This window comes from Primulina eburnea, chromosome 7, assembly GCF_022965805.1.
Source record: "Primulina eburnea isolate SZY01 chromosome 7, ASM2296580v1, whole genome shotgun sequence".
Classification (NCBI taxonomy): domain Eukaryota; kingdom Viridiplantae; phylum Streptophyta; class Magnoliopsida; order Lamiales; family Gesneriaceae; genus Primulina; species Primulina eburnea.
In genome coordinates, this window is record NC_133107.1 from 12,311,695 (window position 1) to 12,329,640 (window position 17,946).

A 17,946-nucleotide genomic window follows, 5' to 3' on the forward strand; every position below is an offset into this window, starting at 1 on the left:
TATCTCTCCATTTCCTGGAAACAATAAAAAGGAAATGCTCAGAATATCAAAAAAATAGGACAGAATAAAATATCAAGGTCATATAGAGTCGAATATATAAAAAAAATTAAATTTTTCGAAAATTTCCAAAATGGAAAGTTTTGAGATGGACATATGGATTCGAAGAGTATGTCGAGAGGATTTCAGATCAGTTGACAGAACCGAATTCGGAGTTTCCTACGAAAAAATCGAAGAACACATGCTGGCGGGTTGACTCGTTGACTCGGCCGAGTTGACTCGCCGGGTTGACTCGCCGGAGTATGGTCGGAGAAAGGCGTATTACGGCGACGGCGTAAGGGTCACGGAACCGGTGACGGCACAGAAAGAATCGGTCGGAACACTACCTAATTTGTCCGGAAACTCGCGCAACTCGGTTAATTCAATGAAATTGGGCGTTCCAGATTGGTTGATCCGATTGGAAAATTGATTCTTGGGAAACGTTACCCATGGATTGTAGATTGTTTGGGTAAAATTAATTGAAAATCGGAGTAAGATTGTTAGGGTAATTGGACAAAATAATTTTCGGTTTTAGGGTTCATACGCAAATTTGGTAGATCTGAAATTCCGGTTTCACACGAACAGGAAATATGAAATTGCTTGAGGGCTTTTATTCGCTTCGTCGAGATGATTCTGGAACTGCTCTCCGATCGAAGAACGAGTACCGGACGCGGCCGGAATCGGTGGAGAAGCGGCGCGCGCACTAAGGCCTGTTTGGCGAATTTTCCGAATTTTTTTTTTTTGAAAATCGAATTTTCCCACTCGGATTATGAACCTGGTGGCTCTGATACCACTTAAATGTCACGCCCCGAGACCGGGGTTAGTCGACACCGGCGTTGTTTAGCAATCACACAATCGAAACAACAAGCCTTTCGTAGCACAGTATAAACCGAACCAGTTTATATATCATAATTTCCACGAAATAAACATTGTCTTTACAATAAAGAAATCCAATGAAATAATAAATAATGCGGAAGCGTCTTACAATTATTAAATCATAAATTCGATGTAAATCCCATTACTAATCTGGAAAATCACCAACCCCAAAATTGTTCCGACTCTTCTTCCTCAACCTGTTCTTCGGACTTATCTGGGAAGGGTTGTAAGGGGGTGAGTATTTTGGGAATACTCAGTAAATGGGGGACTTTGAACACAACATAACAATTTTATAACATTTTCGAAACATATCATAAACGTACAACATGCTTTTCATAATCGTAACGTAAATTCCATAACATAATAATACTGCGATTTTTCACCTTTAACGGTTTACTGACGTCAGTCCCTAAGTTTTAATCCTCTAAGGGGGCGAGGCCATAAAACAGTTCTATCCCACTGTTAAGGGCCATATGTTGGAATTCCACCCATTTTCAGGGAATCCTCACAGTGTCAAACATAAACGTAATAACTTTCGTAAAAACGTATAGACAAAACGACGGTGCTCGACCGTATTTTTAAAACAACAAAACCGAAAATTTTCACGTATGCATAACTCGAAATTATAAGTTTTAAAACAGCCCACTTACAGTATTTTTAATCGCTAAAAACGTGGATGCTCAACTCGAAAATTGGATCGCTCCTTGCTCCTCCTTCGGACAGAACTTCGGCTTAATTTCTTGGACGATTTTCGGGCAGAGTTTCGGCTAGGGAGTGCTGCTGAATTTTTCGAAAACAGCAGCCTAGAATCTCGAAAATTGGGTGTGTTGTGGAGTGATGGTGATGACATATTTATAGGGAGGAGAGAAGAACTTAATATGGCACCTAAATCATGTTTGATAAGCATCAAAATCCCTTGATTTTCCTTTCAATTTACCACCCAATCTCACGTTTTTGGCTTAGAATTTTCTTCCCACAATTGAGTTATTTAGCTACCAAGATGAGGGATTTATTCCTAAATTTTTAGGAATACTCAAGGACTAATTTATCTTCTTTCCTTGCACCTTGTATGACCTACCAATCTAGCAATCATTCTCCCTAATTTCGAAATTTGCATGATATTCATAACTTAATGACTTAATATTGTATATCCTAGAGTATCTCCATATTTCCCATATCAAATATTCTCTAATATGTAAATCTTATTTTAATACAATAATCCAACAAGAATATCCTCTACTATTAAATTTCCTTACAATTTTATTAAATACATTATTGAAAATTCTCGGTTCTCACAATCCCCGTTTCAAAAATATTAATATGGAAAAACGATGATGGATTCAGAGATTTTTCCAAGCCGAAACTTATTATTAGAGATAATATTAATATCAATATCAATATTAATAATAATAAGATTATTAATATTTAAAAATATAATAGTATTAATATTATTAATACTATTATTTTATTATTTATATTATTTTCGGGACGGGTTCGGGGATTTCGGGAATGTGGATAGTAATCCCATATCCGCTCCGAACTATATCGGGGATTTAAAAAAATCCCCGAACCCGCTCCCAAATCCGAAAAAATCGAGGATCCCCATCCCCGTTTCGGGTTTTCTCCGCGGAGCCCCAAATCTGTGGGGAAAGTTGTCATCCCTAATATTGAAGCTAAAACTTTTGAAACAAAGCAAACGATCATATAAATTATATAAAAATCGATGTAATTTGGATATGGCTAGAGTTCGCTAGGTTTCTTGAATTTTTTAAGTATTTAAATCGTCCCTTAAAGTATTTTATTATTTTTCTGGAAAAAGTATACATTTGAATTATCTTCTAAATTTCAAGGCCTGCCAAAGAGTGTTTGTTGGTCAAGAAGTTTGGTTGGCAACATTGAAATAAAGGCACTAAATAAGAAGAAAAGTAATCGCAACACATATAATCATCTTATTACCATAACTCTGCTTACAAAGTTAAGTTACAAGGTAATGATCATAGAGCAAATTGACTTCTTATTCATCCATCAATCCATCAAAAAATAAAAATGAGGGAAATTTTAATTTTAGATTTGTAAGTTGTTTTGGGTTTAGTCATGTAAATTGTCAAAGTTTAGTTTTCATACAGTAACTTGATTTTTTTTTTTGGTTCTTTTTTTCTTGAAACCATTAAATCCACCGGATATTGTTTATTTAATACTAATACTTTCCTACGTGAACTCATGTACCAAGAATAAAATTTATATTACACACATTAAATATACATAAAAAAAGAGAAACAACAAACTTATTTTTTTGTCATTTTGAAGTATTGAAAGTCGTTTTGATTCATTTTCCCTTCTTTTTTGTGAGATAAATTTTAATTCAAGTAATATGAGTTTAGTTCTAGTCACATGTGTCACTTAGGAGAAAAAGAACACTAAATAAATCATATTCGATGTGTTTAGTGGTTTCAGACAAAAAAATGAATAAAATATCAAAGTTACTGTATGAAAACTAAACTTTGACAACTTACCAGAAAAAAACTCAAAATAGACCAATTTACATAATAAAATTGTAATTTTCCATAAAAATAAAGAGCGTAATATAAAAGTCATTTTTAATGAAGGGACCATCATAAACTAATCCCAAACAAAGAAAAGAGTACAATTTTTTTTCCTTTTTTTTACCGTGGCTTGGAGCCAAACCGTTTTGATCCCTCGAAAAATTGTGATTTGTCAAAAAGATTCACCTTGAGTTGTGGTACTAAACTAACGGAAATGGTGACGTGAGAATTGTTGGAGTAGATGTCCTGCAAGTCAACTGTTGGCTAGAGAATTTATTGACTCAAGTGTAATAAACCATCTTTATTTTAATATAATTTAACTTTTCATGGTTTTGTTTTACTTTATCTGTATACCCATGCAATCAGCATAGATAAAGTCCTTGATTATGCTTTAATACAAATGAATCGTAATTCGATGTTGAAACTCATTTGTAAACAATACATATTCTAAATTCGTTCCTAGTCGATTCAGCCGCCTAAAACATGGATAAAGGTCGCTTGAGCTCGAGACTAGCATATGTGATGTCGTGTACCACGTTTCTTGGTAAGGGCATAGAGATGTCCAAACATGCAGATGCGTAGTCATATGATGATTATACTGAACATCCCTCGATCGGACTTTTCAAGTGGTTCTCATTCATCGAGAGTATAAGTTCATGGTTATGATTATACAACATTAGTCCTTACGACCCGGGACAACACTGAGGCTCTGTAACGTCCCAGATTCGACGACTGTCCTCACTGTACCAAGACGAGTATTTCCAGCGTGCTTATGTCCTCACTCACATGCAGTGACGGATCCAAGAATAAAAGTTGGGGGGGGGGGGGGGGGCTTGAACTCAATATGATAAGTTGTATATTATTAAAAAAAATTTACATTATATCGTTCAACGAAGTTGTGCCTTACGAGATTTTAAAACATAAAATTCATCAATAATAGATTTTACATCATTATGTTTAGCTAAATCTCGTTCAATATAGAGTGTCAAACAATCGGCAAGAAAGTCATCCTCCATTTTATTGTGAAGTGCCGTCTTCACATGCTTCATTGCTGAAAAAGCCCGCTCAGTAGTGGCAGTAGACACAGGTAATGTCAAAACAAGATGAATCAATCTAGTCAACATAACATAAACACTTGACCGTCCACTCTCGGTCAATTGCTGACACAACTCAACAAGTGTACAAATCTTTAAATTCTGCATCACATCAAGTTTATACTGTATCAATTCATACTCCAAAGCAACAATTTCTTGAGCTGTGAAATCTTCAGGATAAAACTTCTTCGCAAGCTTGCAAATATCATCACTGTTAAATGAGTCAAATGAATTTTTAGGATCTAAAGCTGTACTAAGAGAAAGAAGTTCCACCGATGACTCATTGAACCGAGTATTTAACTCCATCAAAATGAAATCTATTGTTGCATTAAAAACATCAAAGTGGTAATGATGTTCTATTGATGTTCTCTTTTGAAATAGTTCAAGTTATAATCCTAAACAAGAATAAAATAATTATTAAACAAATAAACAAGTAATAGTCAATCAACAACTCAACAACAAACAATCAAGAAACTACAAATCACGCACAGAGAAGCTATAAAAAACAAAATAAAAAATGTATAGCCGATTCTTACCTGGATTGTTGCTTTGCTGATGAGAAATTCGATTTCTTCGGGAGTCCGCAATTCTATTCTGTCGCTAAAGGGCTTGAGACTTGGGAGAGAAATTTTGTAGAATTGAGGTGGGGCGGATCAGAGGATATGGGATGAATTTGGTCTCATCCTTGTAAATGGACGAGACTTGATTGGACTAAGACATTGATGTACGACGGTTTTTGAAATAACCGTCGCTATTAGCAACGGTTTTTCAAAAAACAGTCGCTAATAGCGACTGTTTGAATTAAAACCGTCGCCGATCCAAATCGGCGACGGTTTTACTAAAACCGTCGCAAATATTAGCGACGGTTGCTGAAAAACCGTCGCTAAAAAAAAGTGGGTTGGGCTACAGCCCAGTACAGCCCTAGAATAAATCCGTCTCTGCTCACATGCACCCTAAGAAACTTCCCATGATATCACCCATCCCGAAATTGCCCTAAGTCAAGTACGCTTAATTTTGGAGTTCTTATGTGATGAGCTACCGAAAAGAAGATGCACCTTCTTAATATGAGTAGTAAATATCAAATCTTTTAAGCCCTCTTCAACTGTACAGTCATTACATTGAACAGTCTTGGAATCCCCCTCATTACTGTGTGGGATCGGTTCATTAATGTTCCCTCCACCTAGAAGCCTGTCAGGAGCCGTTCATTGTCCGTGCAACCTCATGGCACCGGCGATCACCCTCCACCCTCTTCGGCCCCAGCCCTCACATGCTCTATATGCTAGGGATGTGCTTTGACTCGTTTACCGGCTCCAGGAGAGTCATCAGGTGGCAAGGTTGGATTTAGTTGCGACACATATAGAAGCCAGTGCATTGTAGTCGGAGATTCACCGCTCACCTACGGGTGTAGATATTTTATGTGATCTGATTAAATAATAGTGCGTGTAATCTTTGGCTAGAGTATGAGATGTACATTGGAGAAGGAGTTCTCAAATAGTACATGCGATGCCACTATTTATATTTATGACATAGTTATCGAATTGATATGCAACCATCGATGAACCAATGGTTGCAGATTCGATCGGGATATATGACCATACTGCACGTTAATCATAATCGACTAGTTCTTGCAGGCACTATCAGTTATACCTAGGGAATCATGGGGCGATGCTACTAGACGCTCTTACCATGGTTCGATTGGTTAAATCAGAAATATGATTTCTGACATTCTCATGATCAATTGTGATCATTATTGATACATAGAATGAGGCAAATAAGGGTAAGCCTGAACAAAGGATTATGTCCTGAATCACAAGGAGTTGTGAACCCACAGATAGATGTATCCCTAAACCATTGAAGGTCACACAAGTACTGGATTATTTTGTCCTCGTTGAGATAATAAATTCAAGGGGTTGAATTTATATAAAACGTTGAGAGAATAAATTCAAGGAGTTGAATTTATATTATGATATAGTAAATTCAAGTAGTTGAATTTATGATAATTAAATTTTGAGAAAATAAATTCAAGGAGTTGAATTTACGAGATAGTAAATTCAAGAAGTTGAATTTATGAAATTTGGAGAGAATAAATTCAAGGAGTTGAATTTATAAAATTTGAGAATTTGATTATTAAACTCAAAAGTTGAGTTTATTAAATATTAAATTTTGGAGGTGATAAATTCAAGGAGTTGAGTTTATAATTTAAATATTAAATTCAAATGTTGAATTTATAAAAAAAATTAAATTAAATGTAATGGGTGTATGTATTATGGGCTTGTAGAAGTACAAGACACCATACAAATTATTAAGGTTCTTAATTGGGCTTTAAAATGATTAATTAGTTAATTAAACTACTTGGACTAGAGTAATTAATTGATTAAGCCCATTAAATATTTAATTTATTTAAAATGCCCTAAGCTTATATATAAGTGTATTAGGTTTAGGGTTATAATTAATTCATTCACAATTTTTGAAACCTTAGCCTCCAAACCAAGGATTTCAAAAATTCCCCTCCTCTCCTAATTTCGGCCTCCTCTTGTTTAATTAATCTAAAAAAATCCTTCTAATTATTTAGTGCAAGTTAGAAGAGGAACAAGTAATTCGGTCGTGGACCTGATTCGAAGATTGAAGAAAGGAGATTAGAAGAATAAACGTGGTATTTACAATAAGAACTACGTTCGTTTATACCGACGTAGTTGGAGCTAAGTGAAAATTCATTAAAAGTATATGAGTAAATATCCTATGTATGTTTGTTCTTTAAAACCATACGAGTATTCAAACAAATATATCTTGAATGTGAAGATCTAAAATTTTTAAAATTTCCGCTGCGTTTAGGCACGAAAAAACTGAGATCCAACAAGTACAAGGGATGAAAAATATAACTACTCCGATCAAATAAGTACCAAGTTTTGGGCGAACGAAAATAAAAAAAAATTAAAACCATCCCAAAAGTTACATATTATGAAAATTCGAACTCTCGTCCACACATGCAATCTCTTCTTTTGGAGCAGCAGAAACTACACATCCTAAACCGAACGTCACGTCAAGAAAATAGAGCAAGAAAACCAGCACCACGCAGCACAAGAACATCGGAATGGAGCCTAAGATCCACAAGAATAGAGGGAATGAGAAGTAAAATGCTCGCAAACCCAATGACCAAAAATAACTGCCCCTATTCACAAAGCATCCCACGTACTCAGCCGTAGCACAATCACTACAGTTATTATTATCAATATTTCGGCTCATCCGGACGTTGATGAGTATGCCTGCATGGCTGTAGTACCTAATTGACTGCACATTCAACAAGAATGCCACCAAAAAACACACCAATATCGAGGAAAACTTTAAGGTAAACTCGGGTTCTCCACGGTCACCGTAAACCACCCGTGTTGCTGCAGGGTTGTAGGCACTGCTGCCGGTCATCAGGACGGTGATTAGGGAGCTTAGCATAATGGCCGTGGACGCCAAAAGGGTCGATGCCATTATGTTGTTTCGAAGCGTCTGCACTGCTAGAATCCCGTTCTTGGATGGATCCTGTCATAAAAACATAATTCAATTTTAAACTAATGCATGCAGCTGTGATCTGGATGTGATTTTAGATTTTAGAAAGAATCACGAACAATTTATCCAATGATAAAAAAAATATATACGCATCATTCGAGTAGAAAAATACAGCACTACAAACTTCCAATACCTACTAACCAGCAAATATTTTGAGCTTTGTCTTTGTTTTTGGCATTTAAAAACTCTCTGTTACATGAAAAAATATACGTATTTTTTGGGTAGCAGAACACAAAGTATAAAAGCAAAAGATAATGAAAGCAAGAGTTGTACTGTTTATCTGTGAAACATTATAGACCTCAGCCAGTAAAACTTCAATGTAGTGACACTACAAACTTCATAGTCCAATGAAACAACAAATATTTCGAGCTGTCTTTGTTTTTAGCGATAAAACTCCGAAATTTGTCTGAAAAGAATATTTTATTCTTAATATTCTGTAATAATTTCCTTCCTTATGATGATATTGATATAATTAAATATGAACGGGTCTCTTGTGAGACGATCTCACGAATCTTTATCTATAAGACGGATCAACCTTACCGATATTCACAATAAAAATTAATACTCTTAGCATAAAAAGTAATAATTTTTCATGGATGACTGATAAGCACGAATTATATGGCGTTTTAGGGATTTTATTTTGTCGTAGTCGTGCTTACCTGCCAATTTTATTCCGAGTTTTGCGCTTTATTCGTTTTATTATTGATGTTTGCAGGTTTGACTAAAAGATAATTAAAGCCAACGAAAGGGAAAGAAAGTCAAGCTGCACAATGCCATGTCAGAAACACCCGGAAAAATAAGGAATAGCACAAAGAGCACATCCGGACCCCATTCCGGACTTGTACACGAGGTCCGTAATGATTGGTGGCAAGTTAAAAGTTGAATGAATGCGCTGCAGGAATATGTTTATTTTCTCTCACTTTTGATTCTCATTTCTTTTATTGTAGCCGTGATCATTGGCCTTACGTTATAAGCTTGAAAAGACTTATTAACCAAGTCACGATCGTTCAACATTTAGTAGAGAGGGGTATGAAAGTCAAGCATATGTGACGTTTCAGGAATAAATGAATTTAAGTTATCCTGAAACCAAGTAGCTGTTGATGAATATGAGTTCTGACTTGCACACTACACACATTTCATTCTGTTGATCTTTACTAGCTAATGTTTAAATCTTAAAGTACGATGAAAACGAATCTTGTGATATTCAAAGCATGATCTTTTGACCGGGGGTGATAGAATTTGACAAATTGAGAAGTTTTGATTGTGTTATTTAAGTTCTGAATCTAAGATATGTCTCATCTTTATTTCATATCTGATTTGTTCGAGGACGAACAAAGGTTAAGTGTCGGGGAATTGATAAGCACGAATTATATAGCATTTTAAGGATTTTATTTTTTCGTATTTGTTCTTATCTAGCGATTTTATTCCGAGTTTTGCACTTTATTCGTTTTATTATTACTATTTGCAGGTTTGACCAAAAGATGATTAAAGCCAACGAAAGTGAAAGAAAGTCAAGTTGCACAATTACATGTCAGAAACACCCGGATAAATAGGGAATAGCACAAAGCACATCCGGACCCCATTCCGGACCTGTACCCGGGGTCCGTGTCCATTATCATCCGAGAATGAAAATCACAGAGCCTACACGGACCTGTATCCGGACCCCTACACGGGATCCGTGTCCAGTGTTTTCCGGATAGAGTTTTACAGAGTGTACACGGACCCGTACACGGATGTCTACACGGGGTCCGTGCCTTTCATATCAACATGAGATTTGGCGAAGATTTGTTTGCAGGAGAAGATATCAAATAAAGCTCAAAAATATAAGATAAAAGAGAGGGACCAAAGATAGGAGAGGACTTTTGAACGTTTAATATACTTGGAGAGAATTGCAGAGAAGACGGCGGCGACTTGGGAGAAATGAGAGAAAACCGCACTTCACCCGCAAGATTTGCGCACTATCGCTGAGATTTTCTCCTCTCTTGTTTTCTTATTTTCATTCATGAATTCGAATATTAGATTTTATTCTAATTTAGAATTTATGGAGTAATTTTTCTTGTGATCAGGACCACGAGAGAGACAAACTTTTGATCTTGTTCATTCACTGGATTATTTGATTTATAATGAATTAATTTCATGTTATTGATTAATGTTTGCGTAATTTTCGTGCTTTTAATTTAGCCAATTATTTGCATGTCTGTCGTTTGATCTTGACTCAAAAGAAAATAGATTGAATTTAGCTTCAAAAATATTAATCAACACATGGTTAAATCGGCTAGAAATAGTATTCGGTTTCAAGGTGCGATTTTAGTCGACGACTATGATTCTATCGTTGAATAATGTGTTTTTGTTAAATTAAATTCAATTAGAAATAATTGGACTATTAAATGAAAATAGGATTATAAATTCTAGAAATAGATTTATAGTTAAATTAGAGAATTTTATCGGGACATCAATAATATGTGGTTAATTAATTCCAATGCGTGACAATAATCAAAGTTTGGACCGTTGTGTGTTCCCGGTCATTTTGTTGAATTTGAAATTTCCCAAGTTTCAACATGTTCTGCAAATTCGATCTTAGTTATTAATTTAGCATAATTTAATTTAATTTAATTTAACTAGTTTAAATTATCATCAAATCACTTGTTATTGTTCGACTAGATTAAATAGAATAATTTAAATCTTAGTACTTAAATAATAGTCTCTGTGGGATCGATACTTGGACTTGTCGTCCATTTACTATAACTTGACCTAGTCCGTTTGCTAGAGTTATTCCCAACCGAATTCGTCGGTCAATGACCCAAATAAGAAATCCGTCTCACAAAATACGACCCGTAAGACCATCTCACACAAATTTTTGCCATTAAATATACACTTCAAGAAAATACTGAATACGCAACACTTAAAAAGACAACGGTTTTATAAAAAACCGTTGTCTTTTACTTTTTAACAACGGTTTTAGTGAAAACCGTTGTTATTGAGCATTTTTTTAAACAACCCCAAAAAAACACTAAAAGACAACAGTTTTATAGCCTTATTTTTTGGGGCCGTTGTATTTTAGCTGTTTTTTTGGACAAATGACAACGGTCTTATAACATCGTTGTAGATTAGCGTGTTTTTTGGAGAAACGACAATGGTTTTAGCGAACTGTTGTTAATTAGCGACGCACTTGGAGAATATTTTAGAATCGTCGCGATTTAAAATAGCTATGGTTTAAACAAAAACCGTCGCTGATAACGAAGGTTTTTTGCTTAATTAACGACGATTTAATTAAAAAATCGTTGCTAATAGCGACGGTTTTGGTTAACCATCACTAATATCAACGGTTTAATAAACAACCGTCGCTATTCCATCGCTAATAGCGACAGTTTTATCAAAAATCGTCGCTAATTATCTATAAATACTCGCGTTTTTGGTCTATTTTCCTCCACACCGTCTACATCTACGATAAATTTTTCTCTCTTAGACAATTTTAGTTTCGATTTAGGGCAAGTCTTTTCGCTTCAATTCTTGGTAAATTTCTAAGTGTTAGTTAAAATCATGAATAAGATCATGAATATTATTAGCTTAGTCAGATTGTAAGTTTTTTTGGTAGATTTATTTAATTATAAAAGTAATGTTTTTTTTATTTTACTTAAAAAATTAGCGATGGATTATGTATAAACCGTTGCTAATTAGTGATGGTATTTCAAAAATCGTCGCAATATGATAGCTACGACAATAGTTTAAAACATTTGTCGTTGAGCGCACTTTCAACAACACTACCAATTACAATGGTTTTCTGAAAGCTATCGTTTTACCTTTTTTTTATAGTGATAGAATTTATATCTTTCTAAACTAAGTAAGTTTTCTTCATATACTTTTTCTTGCTCTATAATATTGATAGTTTTATTGAGGCTAATGATAACTTCTCTAGATATTATATTTTTATTGAAAAGATTTTTTTACTAATGAAATTCTTAATTTCCTAATTGTGTAGGACTCTATGCAAGGAATCAAGTCTAGCTAAAAGAGGACAAGGAATGAAATCTAGCAAAAGGGGAAAAAGTTAAGTGAGAACTGTGGAGCAGTAGTTGTACAAAACAGAGAGAGAAGTGTGCATAACTTTTGGTGTTGATTGTCAAGGCGTGCAGAGAAATTGAAGAAGTGAAGATTTCGTGTGATTAACTCACGATGGTTTTATTGTGTTGCTGTAAGGTGTTGAAGACACTCGCAGGTAACACTCGTGCAAAGTATTGATCGAACAGCAACGTGCGTCTCCAGGTTTTCGTCAATACAAATAATGCATATGTATTTTGATAATTGGTTGTTTGGGATACACTTTACTTCCTTGACCTATTAAGAAAGATTGTTTTTCTAGTTTCATACCATTTTCTAGTTTATTCTGTTGCATGTTATGGATATGTGTTACAACATCTGTACACAACACCTAAAATCTGATAACCTAAAATCTTATACACACAAATTTAATATTTTACTTTAATGTTAAACAAATCAACTAACATGTTCGAATTTCAAATTTGAATTTTGATTTCATAAAAAAGAAAAACTATGATTTTACATTTTTTAAAGTCCAGTCTTGGCTTTTATTACTCGAAAACTGACGATAATATGATTATAGAGAAAGGAGAAAAGATTTGAGTGGATTGAAATTGAAATTGAAATCTATGGTCGCTATCTATAGGGACGGAACTAGAAAATGGAGTTGGGCAAAAAAAAAAAATTAAAAAACTTTTAGGGTGAGATAATATCAATAAAATTAGGGAAGAAAGTGAAAACTATAATTATTTTGGGCCCACAATCAATAAAATTAAAAAAATTACGGGGACACCCGCCTCGATTGGCTCCGCCCCAATCGATCTATATATTTTGGAAAGCTATGGATCACTTGAGGAGAGGACGTGATCTTTCAAGGGTGGATCGGACAGGTCCAGCTAAATCTTTTCAATTCATACCCAGGACTCACTATCTAGGAGCGCAAGAAGTATTGCGGAGAAACAAATTGATTTGGATCCTCTGTTGCGGTTGAAGACATAGCATCTGGAGCTGTGAACTTTTTATACGAGATAGTCAGTTGATCATCTGATGGACATCTGACAATTTTCAAATTTATCTGACACTGTGACAATTTTTCAAATTTATCTGATATTGTGTGAGGTCAATCAGATGATCAACTTATCATCTCGTGTAAAAAATGTAAAGTATTAGATGCTATGTTTTCAGCCACAACAGATAATCCAAATACGAAACCAATATGTCTATGTGAAAACAAAAAAATCGAGCGTCTTGCTTGCACCATAGGGCCATAAAATTAGGTATTGCGAGAAAACCATACGAGCACAACCAACATTAACTAGAATAAAAAAGAGATTAATGATGCTATGAAACCAATATGAACATCAAAATATGCGCAAATCAATAAATATTTAATTATATATATATATATAAGTTATAATTAAATGAGATAGTTAGTAAATGAAGGGTATTTTATGATTTTTAAAATTTTAAATGCCATATTATATAATATTTAATAGATAAGACCTTTTTAAAATATATCTTTACCATAGGTTAGAATAAAAAAATTTCATTTATTTATTGGGATGACTTATTTATAATTTAATTTATGCCCTAATTTTTTTTTTATTTTTTTTTTTATCTATGAGCAATTCCTTTTTAAATGATTTAGTCATTTTCTGTATGAATTTTGGCGAATAACATATTAATAATATTATTTCGGGTCGGAACAACAATTTTATTAGGTGAATATTATCCTCGACATTGATCGGGACAAGAAAAATCCCAGAAACACATTTTTCAAACATCAAATCTGAACGAAAAAGATGGTGGTTAGTTGTGTGAATGAGTCCAGTGAATTTGTACACTTGTCTTTTCTATACGCGAAACGAAGACAAGATTGGGATGATTCGATTTCTACGGATTGCATGCTGATAAACACAAAAAGAAGAGAAGAATAAGCAAATTTTCTAAGATAAATTTATTTCATGGCACATAATTTTATATATTTTTCGAAAAAATGGAACATGAAATACAAGATTTTATGGGAAACTGATATTAAAAAAACAAAAACTAACCTCCATCATTGCTTGAACCCAGACGCGGCGGTAGATGGCGTTAACGCCGATGACGGTGGTGGTGGGGCGGTTGATTATCTCACGGAGTAGCCAAATGTGATAAGCCACCATCACGATCAACTCCAATGGCATCAAAACATAATCAAGAATTTTTTCCTCCATATATATTTAGCTATGGTTAAAATTAAATAACTAAATAATTAGAATTCAGATCATTACAGGAAATTTTGAAAAACCCTAGTTTTTGTTCGCTGAAACTTTGGTTGGCATATGAGACTTTATCCTGCTATTTCGTAGTAAACAAAGATACGTACTATTATATAAGAATTTCTAATTAGAGTTGGAGTAAATATCGCGTGAGACGGTCTCACGAATCTTTATCTGTGAGACGGGTCAACCTTATCGATATTCACAATAAAAAGTAATACTTTTAGCATAAAAAATTATACGTTTTTATGGATGACCTAAATAAGATATCCGTCTCCCAAAATACGAGTTTTTGCCATTATCTGTTGAAGATGTCACAATTCTTTAGCACATACATTCTTACAAATAAGATATACTATACGATTGAATAAATCAAAAGGATTACTGAAGTTTTTATCTTGATACTATCTAAAAATGTTTTTCTCGAACTAATAATATTTTGATACTTTTATTTATGCGTCTATCATAATATCTAAATCTTCTACCATTTATACAATCCTATAAATTCATTTAGTTGATCTCTTATGAGACGATCTCACATTTCTTTATCCGTGAGACAAATCAATCATATTCATATTTACAATAATAAGTAATGTTTTTTAATTTTTAATTGGTGACCCAAATAGGAGATCCGTGTTACAAAATTAGCTAGTGAGACCGAATCACAAAAGTTTTTGTGATATTTAATGTCAAAAAATAAACAAACAGTCAATTTATTTTCCAATTATATTCAAATTCGAATAACATAAATATATTTAGTCAATCACGTGTGATGCAATAGATGTGACGAATTTTCGATGCATGTATAAAACTATAATAAAATATATATTCAAAAAAATATAAATAATATGGAGTCTAATAATACATAAATGTCTCAATTCGTGGATGGCGGTTTAAAAACTTCAACAATAATTTATACACACACACATGGACAGACACACACACCATAATACAATAAAAAAATAAATATGCAAGTATAGTGAAAAGGTAAATGCAATATAATTATAATAAATGTCACATCCACCTTGTCATCGAACATATGTTGTCTATCTATTGTCTCCTACACAATCATTATGTCTCCTCTAAACCCTAGGATAATTTATGGTTTAAATGACTCAAAAATAATATCATCAACATATATTTGCACATATAAAAATATGATTTTTTTTGGAAAATTTAAACAAAGTCTTATCAACTGATCTAAGAGTAAAATCATGATCAGTTAGGAATTTTGAAAGTGTTTCATACTAAGCTCTTGGAGCTTGTTTAAGAACATATAGAGATTTTTTCAAATAATAAACATGATCAGGAAGAGAGTGATTAACAAAACCTGGTGCTTGTTCAACATATATTTCTTCCTGCAACTGACCATTGCACTTTTTACGTCCATTTGGTAGACTTTAATATTTTTGAATGAGGCATAAACAAGGAATATTCTGATTGTTTCCAGTCTTATAACTGGTGCATATGTCTTGTCTTAATCTATTCCTTCTTCTTGCCTATATCCTTGTGCTACAAGCCTCACTTTATTGCGCACAATTGAACCTTCTTTGTTCAGTTTGTTTCTGTACACCCATTTCGCACCTATAGCACTTTTAGAAATTGGTCTTGGAACTAAGTTCTAGACGTTGTTATGGGTAAACTGATTTAGCTTTTCTTGCATAGCATTTATCCAGTTTGGATCAGCAAGAGCTTCATCAGTTTTCTCCAGTTCCAGTTGGGAAACAAAAGCGGAATGAATAAATAAATTAATCATTTGATTTCGAGTTCTTACCAGATCAGATGGGTTACCTGTCACCAATTCTGGTGGATGAGATTTCTCCATCTGTATTCAGCATTTTTTGCATCGATCTCAGCAACTGGTTCAGTTGGCAACTAAATGTTCTCTTCATTTTCAGTTGCTGATGCTTCAGTTGGTATTGGAATATTATCATTTTGCTCTACCAACTAATTATCAGGAACAATTTCTTGTTCAACTGATTGATCCAGCACTTGTGGTTCTGATGTTTGAAGGATATTTTGATTGATGTGATTTTCTTCTTCACTATCATCCTCCAAACTTATATCTGTAAAACGATGAACTAGCTCAACTGGATCAGTTGGCTTATCAGTTAGTACAGATTCATCAAATGCCACATGAATTGACTCTTCGACATTCAAAGTGCATTTGTTAAATACTCTATAAGCTTTACTAACTGATGAATAACCAAAAAATATTCCCTCTGTAGATTTAGTATCAAAAGCTTTTAAATGATTTTAGCCATTATCGAGAATAAAACATCTGCAGCCGAATATTTTGAAATAAGAAACCACACTTTTACGTCCATGCCAGATCTTATATGGAGTTTTCAAATGATTTTTATTAACCATCGATCTGTTCTGAGTGTAACATGCAGTGTTTAATTGAAACGTCCTGTCCTTTTTTTTTTATTGCTTTAAAAGTACTTGAAATTTTTTTTCCAAACACTCAACTCTTGGCCATGTACATTTACCATATGAAAATATTTTTATAAAATATTTTGCCATTTGAGATAAAACGTCGACCGACTAGCATTTAAAAATCAAGTGAAATAGTCATAAAACGAATTCGTCAAATGATTTACCAAACCTAAAAAGCAATAAATGTTGAAAAGTGTAGCTCATACTAAACCTCTCAAAATCTCTCAAACATAAATAAAATGTCGTAAAAATCTTTAACTTAAAATCATAAACTTAAATGCGGAAATAGAAGCGCTGGTCCTCGGGTTGTGTGCACCGACAGTCCAGCAAGTCACTCGTCAAGACCTCCAACATCATAATTATTAATGTCACCTGCATCAACACACCTAGTGAGTCTAAAGACTCAACACATCCTATCTTTGATAACAAGTAATACGTAATACAGTTAACATATAACAGTGAAAAATACTTGTACTTAAAATATCATTTTCATGAAGATGCATAAACTTAAACTTAAACATTTTCGTAAACATTTTCATGATGCATAAAAACATTTTCCTAAAAACATAAACATATTCATATTCATATTCATATTCGTATTCATATTCATGTTCGTGTTTGTTGAATTCAGATCGTGATTGTGACTCGTATTCTTAATCTTAATGGGCGATGGATCCATCTACATGTAACCACAGTACTGGGTGGCGGGGACACCAGCGACACTCTCACCCGTCAACTAGGCCTTGCCCAACGTATTAACATATTCGTATTCGTATCACATATTTGTATTCGTATTACATATTCGTATCCGTATCCAAGGAAACACGATCGTCGGGCTCCCACTGGGACCATAACCCTCACGATATTTCCAACATATTCAGTAGTCACAATCTCTTCACATCCTTCAACATGTTATCATCACTTAATAAAAATCATGTATATACATATCGTTTTATCTTTTCGAAACCAAGCATGCAACATATCTTTTAAATGTCAAAGATTAATCCATAAAATCCATGAACATTAAAATAAACGTTTTAACATATAAAAATCATAAAAAAAAACATAAACGTTTTTAAAATCAACATCATGAAAATCTTA

The 17,946-nt window shown here is 33.8% G+C and overlaps 1 protein-coding gene across 1 annotated transcript; it reads right to left on the reverse strand.

Moving 5' to 3' along the window:
* Positions 1-7,447: 7,447 nt before the first annotated feature.
* Positions 7,448-14,432, reverse strand: LOC140836149 (uncharacterized). Its single transcript, XM_073201560.1, has 2 exons — positions 14,200-14,432; positions 7,448-8,080 (listed from the first exon to the last, which is right to left on the reverse strand). Exons 1-2 carry the CDS (start codon positions 14,359-14,361, stop codon positions 7,499-7,501), a joined length of 744 nt encoding a protein of 247 aa, XP_073057661.1. The 5' UTR covers positions 14,362-14,432; the 3' UTR covers positions 7,448-7,498.
* Between the last annotated feature and the right edge of the window lie 3,514 nt (positions 14,433-17,946).